At 36.0% G+C, this 9,744-nt stretch overlaps 1 protein-coding gene across 1 annotated transcript; it reads right to left on the reverse strand.

Annotated features, from left to right (window-relative positions):
- Positions 1–1,583: 1,583 nt before the first annotated feature.
- On the reverse strand, positions 1,584–4,891 carry LOC105186001 (UDP-glucuronosyltransferase 3A1). The gene is made up of 5 exons (XM_019842732.2): positions 4,053–4,891; positions 3,300–3,670; positions 3,006–3,225; positions 2,683–2,902; positions 1,584–2,129 (listed from the first exon to the last, which is right to left on the reverse strand). Exons 1-5 carry the CDS (start codon positions 4,540–4,542, stop codon positions 1,829–1,831), a joined length of 1,602 nt encoding a protein of 533 aa, XP_019698291.2. The 5' UTR covers positions 4,543–4,891; the 3' UTR covers positions 1,584–1,828.
- Between the last annotated feature and the right edge of the window lie 4,853 nt (positions 4,892–9,744).

The following is a 9,744-nucleotide window of genomic DNA, read 5'->3' on the forward strand; positions in this document are numbered from 1 at the left end:
ATTCTTACAAATAAAGGTACAAAAAAGAGTACAGTTACAAAATTTCGAAATTACATAGTTTCTAATTATTTAGTTATATAATATTTACATGTGTTCAAAGGTATTGAGCCGTGTTCTTGTTGTGACTTTATGAGCCCGATTTCTTTACGTTTCTTATGAAACTCCTTCGTAAATTTGTTTTAACTAAGTTTCAGTCTATTGTCTACCGCAATGCCAAAATATACAAGCCTTCAGTTACGCAAAGCCGTGATTAATCTTTCTCAACAAGGAAAGGTTTCTCGCGAAATTGCTGATTGTTTATTAATTGATAAAAGTACTGTAAATAGGATTATTGCTAAATAATATAAGTTGACGAACTCTCTAACTGATAAACCACGAAACGGTAGACCTTGCAAAACTACAAAGCGCGTCGATAAAATGATTAAAAGAAAGTTGATAGCAGATGTTAGAAAAACTGCCATGGATATTTCTCGAGAACTACGAAAAGAAAATCTTGCTGATATTAGTCGAAGTACAATATCTCGACGTCTAAAGGAAGTAGACCTTTTAGGACGTGCTGGCCTAAAAAAACCATTAATTAGTGCAAGAAATAAGAAAACTCGATTAGATTTTGCAAGGAAATTTGAACATTGGACTGAAGTTGATTGGCGAAAAGTACTTTTCTCTGACGAGTCAAAGTTCCAGTTATTCGGAAGTGACGGCAGAAAGTATATACGACGTCCAACAGGCACAAGATATAATTCAAGATACCAAATTTCTACCGTAAAACATGGTGGAGATAACGTGATGGTTTAGGGATCATTTTCTTATAATGAAGTTGATCCATTGGTTGAGATCACGGGTACTATGGACGTTATACCATAATGTATCGAGATATATTGATACAGCATATGCTGCCATATGCAACTCGAAACATGTCACGTGGTTGGATTTTCCAACAAAATAACGATCCCAAATATTCATCAAAACTAATAAAAGAATTTTTTATCGTGAAAAAAATGCGAGTTCTTGACTGGCCCTCGCAATCGCCGGATTTGAATTCTATTGGGCACTTGTGGCAAGAATTCAAACTACGTACAGGAAATAAGAAACACTCCAATAAAGCTGAATTGTGGCAAGATTTGCAAACTCAATGGCAAAATTTACCTCAAGATCGCATTTCTAATTTAATAGTATCAATGCCTTGCCGTTGTGTTGCAGTGATTGTTTCTAAAGGCATGGCAACAAAGTATTAAGTTTAAAAAAACATTTTCTGTTATTATTTTTCAATAATATTGGGGACTTGAATAAGTTTTATATATATGTGTAAAGTTTTTAGCGCTCATTATGAAATGAATATATAATAATAATTGTGTGGCTCAAAAGTTTTGCGCGTCACTATATGTGCTCCGAAGTACAACACAATGAAATGAGATCGTAACAACAATTTCTGAGCCGAAAAACGACGTCTTATAAGCCAAATTAAATCTAACATAATAATTTATAACAGAGTTGTCTAATTAGACCAAATAATTGCGAACGCGTTACGTTTTGTGTCTTTTTTTATACGAGAGAAGATACAGAAAGAAAGAAAAAGAGAGAGAGAGAGGGAGATCAATCGCTCACGCATGTTTTATTAGATGTATAAAAGTTAAATAACTTCGTTACATATCAATAAGATATAACAAAACTGGAAATACAGGAAAAATATGAAAACAATACAGATGAAGACGAAAAATTCATACGAAATTCTAAGAAAAAAAAGATTAAAAGCGAAACATATGTTGAAGTGTTATTGAAATATTGAACGCATTCGGGCACAATTGTGATTAATTGCGCTACGTTAACGTTAAGTAGTTTTTTCCTTAATATTAATTACCTTTCTCGTGTAGAAACATTTCATTGTGATTTTTAACAGTTTATACATAAGCACCAACGAGCACACTGATATTACAAACGTAGCGATCGATAAGACTGCTATAACGTCCATGTCGTACCTCTCGTACCAAGGATCATGTTTGATACTGGTGTGAAGATGAGAAACATCCTTGTGACGAATCACATACTCGATCCACCAAATTACATGATTCAGCATGTCGTAAGGCTTATCATTGCTCAGTACCTTAACATTGAGCATTCTCTGTTTGTATCTGAAAAGAATAGACAAAAGTTGATGCGTCTTGGAAATAATTAACAGTTATTCCTTAATTGTGCCTTAACTTTGAGCACGTGAACTACTTAATATGCATGTAGGAATGGCCGTCATCGAGTCCGTATGTTACCTGTTGGTCGACATTCTATAGCCAGAAAGTTTTTGTTTTTTCAAAAAATGCGATGACTAAGAAGCGCGCGAGCGAATATGGCGTGCAGGTACAGTTGGTCGTTAGATAAGATATAGCGTACATTATTTAACGGATTATACTTTTATATTTAACCTTCTTCATTGGGAAATTACGTATGCCAGATATATTAATACTCGGGAGTCAAAATTGTTCAGCACGTCTGAGGCTTGTGATACGCGTATATATTTTTCTATTTTTTATTCTATCTAAATGCGTTTTCATTTAAATTATATTTCAATACAGAAGATTAAAATTTCTACACACACACACACACACACACACACACACACACATATATATATATATATATACATACATATATATATGTATGTATATTTCGATGATAGAGAAATGATATTACCTTTTATCTGTTAAAATATCCATTATAGATGTGTTCAGTTTCTTTACCGAAAAATTAGTAATATCCAGACTTTTTGCGACGCCAAGAGATACCATTCTATTTACATTAGAGTACTGATCGGACAACATTGGTATCCCTAAAAGTGGCACTACGTGATGGGTAGCCTCTTGCGTGCTTTGAAATCCGCCTTGATACACGAACAGTTTAATGTTCGGATGAGCTGGGAAGAACAAGAGACTGAATAAGAAATGATACGACTAGCGAACGTGGTTACGTGAAAATATGTTTGTATGATTTTTCATCACGATTGTGTCTCGACTTACCGAGAATGCTCTGTTGAGGGAGCCACGTAGCGGTGAAAATATTGTCAAATTTGTCTGGCAATTGTCCATTAAATTTCCACACTATTTTATACGGCAAACTTGCAAACACTTCGTAGAATACACGTAGCACATATGACGGAAAGGACGTCATTTTTACGTTTGTGCCTAGACTCACATAGATGAATCCATTCGGCGCGTCGTCCAGAAATTGTTGCAAATCCTGAAACAAGACGATTGTGCGGCATCTATTCTGAGAGAGAAATGCCATCGTTTGAGGCGTTGCGCAATAATTACGTTTGGCAATGGTGCGGGATTCTTCATTATATGTAAACCTCCGAATTGTATCAGATTCGGTGGTAGTGGTCTGACGAACGTGGTAATCTCCTCTTGATTGACCAACATAATACTCATATTCTTCTCCATTTCATTTACATTAGGTATACCTTTGCCCAAGTATTTTTCCGCTATTGCTTGCTGTCGCTGCATATAATGGTTAAGTACGTAATGTATATATCGCCACAGTCGAAAAAAGTTCTTTATCCTGCCCCACAATGACAGATTAAAACCTGTAGTATACTCCATTTCCCAAGTCGAAGGATGCGATGACAAAATGGGTGCACCGAGATGATAATACGATCCACTTTGCAACGGTAACGATGATATACCTACAAACGAATGCAAAAGTATAGTACAAAGAATGTGCGACTCTCGAAGCGAGGTACGCGTTTCTAAATTTGTGCAAAAACTGTTTATTTTCAGACAGAAGAGTGTATGTAAATTTGGTGGCAACTATATTCGTCATTGTGTAAAGGTTATGCTTCTTACGAGTTCTTTATATGATGCGCGTATTTAGAATGACCAAATGAAAGTACAGATAAAATTATCACAGATTTTATTTGCAGTAACATATCGTATAGAAAATGTGTCCTGCCTGACGACAGGCTTTTTTATTGTTTAGGACGACTGCGCCGAATTGTCGAACAGACTCAATATTCAATTCAATACTGATGCGCAGTGTATACAATAAATTGCCATAGCGACTCTTACCAATTAGAGGGGCATTAAATCTATGCGCCAGAGCATAGAGACCATGTGACCCTATTATTTCAGCAAGTACTACGTCGAATTTTTCGCCGCTATTCGGTGCGTACAGTTTACGTACTTTCGGATGTTTGAAGATTTCCTCTACTGTTATCTGCATATTGTGCTCTAAAATATCCTGTACTAGGCTCGGCCAATTATGGGTGAATCTTAATTTGGCAAAATCCACTTTCTTAAATATGTTTACTTGAGTGTATATATGTCGGAAATCAATCTGCGTCAAATTCGTCAAGCTCGGGTCATCGATCGGATTCGTCGTGAAGAGAACGACTTGGTGTCCTCGTCGACTGAGAGTGGCCCATATCGGATGAAACGCTATTTCGTGACTATAGGACGGCACTGCGACCATCGCCAAGATCCTCGCACCTTCCGTGAGTCTAACACCGCTCAGGAAATTCGTTAGCCAGAATCCGAGAGATATTGCAGTGAACTTCATTGCGCCCCCGATGTGATGGGTAATGTAAGCAGTTACGATGTTGATGATATCCGGGTCGAGCGTCTTTGCGGAGACGGCAAAATACAGGTCGACGATATAGAAATTATTTTATATTTTTATCGATATATTGGTTCTTCAACTATCCAAGCATCAACTGAATATTCGTATGTCTGATGACAAAGAAACGGTGTAAACTGTAAAGTAACGACACAGCTGTGCAGTGTTAAATAATACCGTGTGTCCTCACACTCTATCACTCACTGCTGCGCTTTGATTCGCGGAAGTCTAAATTTCATCGTGACTGTGGATAACGTGCGCATCACGGCGCCAACACAAGTCAACTGTCACTTTTTGCCAATATAAAGACGTTTTTCGTGTGCTTTTTTCCTCCTCGTATTATATGCGAGCTGTATATGTATATATATTTCTATGTATCTTTCTACGTGTTTTCTATATGAACATGCGATAAACACCTATTAATATTGCATAGAAATGTCGTATGCGTACTTCTTACCGATGGACTTTACGATTTAGATGCAGCGGATACCTTTCTGCACGTTAAATGCGCATTATTATATATCGTTTTACAGGGTTACAAAAGTGTGGAAACCATTAAATAATTTTTGTAAAAATGAAAATATCAAAAAACGATAAAACACATATTTTGATTTTTCAAAAAAACTACCCTATGACATGGATACCGATCATTTCTCACTTCCTAATACGTGGGAATAAAAGGGGGAAAAATGAAATTGGACTAAGGATCGAGTGGGGGCTCATTTTCAAGGTCTTTTCATAACAAACACACAATTAAAATTTTAAGTCACTACGACCCCCCTATTAATAATGGTGGCCGTTCAAATTTCGAAATTTCATGCACTTAGTGTTATCCAGTATCAACCGGCTACTTAAAATCAGTTGTTCTCACTGCTACTTAAATTCAGTTGTTCTCACGGCTACTTAAAATCAGTTCTCACATCTTAGACAGATCTTAGGCAGATTAAAAATTAAATATTTTAAGAATGGCTGGCGAATTGTCGGAACGTGAAAGAATCACTATCCTCATTATGTGTGGATAGGATGATAACGAGCGGTCGTACGTTGCTGTCGCTCAATTATTTAATGAGACGTATCCGAATCGTCGAATTAATAAGTCCACTGCCTTAAAAACAATGGAACGTTTCAGAGAAACTGATAGCGTAAACAATCGCCCTAAATCAGGGAGACCTGCCATTAACGAAGAAAAACAACTTGATGTTCTGCAGACATTTATTGAAGGTCCCAATTCTACTATTAACAGAGCCGCTCAAACTCACGATATTGCTCCCAAATCCGTTTGGAGAATTTTAAAGAAAAACAAGTTCCATCCATATAAATTACAATATGTTCAAGAATTGCAAGACGGAGATGTGGAGCGTCGTATAAGTTTCTGTGAAAGAATGATGGCACTAATAGATGTCTGGCCCATGTTCCCTTATCAAATTGTTTTTACAGGCGAGGCAACTTTCACGTTAACGGGAGAAGTTAATAATCAAAATTTTCGTTTCTGGTCAGATGAGAATCCGAATTGGGTGCGGGAAACACACAATACTCACAAAAAATAAATGTATGGTGTGTAATAATAAATGGCTACTTAATAGGACCGTTTTTTTTCTTTTGAAGAAAATCTGAACGCTCAAACGTATGACAGATTGCTTGTAGATCAAATAATTCCAGCCATACGAAATATTTTTCCATAATAATTTCGAAGAAATATGGTTTTAGCATGATGGAGCTCCTACTCATTTTGGTTTAGGACCACGTCAAATTTTAAATGAGACTTTTCCATTACGATGGATAGGAAGAAGAAACAGAAATGAAGAAGGAGAGGATTGGCCATCTCGGTCACCAGATCTAACTCCTCTTGATTATTATCTATGGGGACACCTGAAGAATAAGGTTTACAAAACAAAACCTGAAAGCATCCAAGAATTGATACAGCGAATAAGGGATGAAATAGATTTGATACCTTTTGAGACGAATCGTAGAGCCATTTCTGCATTCTATCAAAGATTGGCATATTGTCAGGAAGTAAATGGCAGCCACTTTCAGCATTTACTTTAACACACTGAGTAAAATTTATTTTAAATCACGGAGTAAAAGGTTTTGAATCATTAAAAAGAGATGACAGTTTTCAATCGTCTGTTTTGCAACCTATCACGACCTTTCATACAACACATTCACACTTGTTTAGCCACACGCACGGACACACATACATAGGAACGCACGCACGCACGCACGCACACACACGCACACGCACGCACACGCACGCACGCACAAGCACACGCACGCACGCACACGCACACGCACACGCACACGCACACGCACACGCACACGCACACGCACACGCACACGCACACGCACACGCACACAAGGGATCAGATTCATGCCACTTCCACGCAGTTGATCCTGGATAACACTAAATGCATGAAATTTCGAAATTTCAACGGCAGCCATTTTTAATGGGAGGGTCGTAGCGACTTAAAATTTTAAGGGTGTATTTGTTATGAAAAGACCTTTCAAATGAGCCCCCACTCGACCCTTAGTCCAATTTAAAATTTTCAACCCCCATTTTACCCCCGCGTACCAGTGGGTGGGGAATGATTAGTATCCATGTCATAGGATAGCTTTTTTGAAAAATCAAAATACATGTTTTACCGTTTTTGGATATTTTCATTTTTACAAAAATTATTTAAGGGATTCCACACTTTTCACAAACCCTGTATACCCCTTGATTGATCGCATATAAACAAAGTGATACAATTATAAGATTGAAAACCCGCAATTATTGTAGAAAATAATATTTTTTTCCTTTCGAAGCAATTAGAGTTACTTCGCCAAATATATATTTTTTTAGTGTAATTTTATCAATATGCAAATTACAATACATATTCTTCTGCAGAGATAATTCGAATCTTACGTATTTAGGACGAGACGTGTATGTATGTATGTATATTAGATTTTAATGATGCAAAAATATATGATACGATAGATAATGAATTAATGTGAACAAATGAATTAAATTTCTGACGAAATATCTATTTGAGATCAACGTAATGAGTCAAGATGATGTAATTACACATTAGCTTTGATATGTAAAATAATTACTAAAATTCTTTTATTAATTTTTTCGTAAAAAGATAGGTATTAATACATTATATCTTGACATTGTAATAATTTTCAGACCTTTCGGAGAGTTTGACAATAATGTAATCGACATCATTACCACATAACATAATAAAATATTTAATTTGCACTAAGTCATTTTATATTCAAAGATTACTCAGAATGAAATACTTTAGGCTGTCGTGCAGTAAATGATGAAAAAAAAACTTTGAAAAATGAAAACAGCACCTTGTGATAAGAGAAATTCTATTTATAATCATCGATAACAGATATGTAAAAATAATATAAACTAACCGTATAAATATATATGTAGTCATATAAATGCAAATATTTATCGTTGCAGTTGATAACTGTTGCTAATGTGATGAGTATAAATAAAAGAGAATGCATAATATATTCGTGCACATTTACAGTCCACGCCGATCAAGAGGCACGATAGTGCCTCGCGCCAAGTTCAAGCGCAACGAAGTTGCGCCCAAACGGCGCGAGGCACACCGTGCCTATTATACGCGAAACTGTGAGTTGAAACGAGGTGAGATATTTATATCTCAGCAATGGCTGAACCGATCGAGGTTTTTTTAGTCCCAATCAATTCGGTCTTAAAAAGTAGGAAGAAAATGTTGTTGTGATTTTTGTGTACGTTGTCTCTAAGTGGAACTATTTTAAGTAAAAGTCCGAATCACGGAAAATTTCGATTCAGTAAGAAAGTAAGAAATTTCGGACGCATAAGAGTAGGGATATGTGCATCTCGCTTTTCCGACACCAGGGGCGCTACGAGAGCGCTGAACAAGCAGACAGCAGCGAATGCGAGCGTGTAAGCGAGGGATATGCTATAGAATACAATATAAGACAAGAATATAAGACGAGAGAGAAAGTGAGATAGAAGAGTGAGAGAGAGAGAGAGAGAGAGAGAGAGAGAGAGAGAGAGAGAGAGAGAGAGAGAGAGAGAGAGAGAGAGAGAGAGAGAGAGAGAGAGAGAGAGAGAGGATGAAGAAGAGTGTGAAGGAGTGAGAGAGTGAGGGAGTGGGAGAATGAGAGAGTGAGATAGTGTAAGATATACGTATACACATACGTACATACATACAATACATTCGTACATACACACGTACATAAATACATACGTACTACGTACATACGTATCTACATAGATAGATATGTACGTATGTACATACGTACATACATACGTACATATATACATACATAGGTATATACGTATGTACATACGTACACACGTATATAAATACATACATACGTACATATAAATGTTCATACATACGTAAATATTTACGTACATACGTACATACGTACGTTCAGATGTGCGTAAATACTTACGTATATACGTATATACATATGTACATATATATACGTACATACGTACATAAGTATATTTTAGGTATTGTACGCGTCCACGTCTACGTGTACGACAATATTTGCGAATCGCTTAGCTTTTTCCAGCATTTGTGTCTCTTGGTATATATGTTTATATATTCGTAATAACATACATATACACGTATATTATTATGAGAGAAGAGTGAGAGTGAGAGAAAGAGAGAGACCATAATAAATCGATATTTATGACTTACAATAATCGAAACTGAAAAAAGAAATGTCAAAATAGATAGTGCCCTACTATAATTATTAACACATAATATTCATACGTTAGATATAATTTATTGCACACGACAAAGAGAGAGGAAAGAGAGAGAGAGTGAGAGAGAGAGAGAGAGAGAGAGAGAGAGAGAGAGAGAGAGAGAGAGAGAGAGGGAGAGAGAAAGAGAACGGGAAAGAGAGAAAGTGAGAGTATGTATGTATGCATGTATGTATATATATGTATGTATATATATATATATGTATATATATATATATATGTGTGTGTATATACATATATATATATATGTGTATATATATATATATGTGTGTGTGTGTGTGTGTGTGTATATACATATATATATATATGTGTATATATATATATATGTGTGTGTGTGTGTGTGTGTGTATATATATATATATATATATATATATATATATATATATATA

This window comes from Harpegnathos saltator, unplaced genomic scaffold (assembly GCF_003227715.2).
Source record: "Harpegnathos saltator strain DR-91 unplaced genomic scaffold, Hsal_v8.6 scaffold839, whole genome shotgun sequence".
Classification (NCBI taxonomy): Eukaryota; Metazoa; Arthropoda; class Insecta; order Hymenoptera; family Formicidae; genus Harpegnathos; species Harpegnathos saltator.

Coding starts and splice junctions, on each gene's coding strand:
- LOC105186001 (XM_019842732.2), bottom strand. CDS start 4,542: ATGAAGTTCACTGCAATATCTCTCGGATTCTGGCTAACGAATTTCCTG. Junction 3,226..3,299: donor ATCCCGCACCATTGCCAAAC/GTAATTATTGCG, acceptor GTCTTGTTTCAG/GATTTGCAACAATTTCTGGA. Junction 2,130..2,682: donor GATATTTTAACAGATAAAAG/GTAATATCATTT, acceptor TATTCTTTTCAG/ATACAAACAGAGAATGCTCA.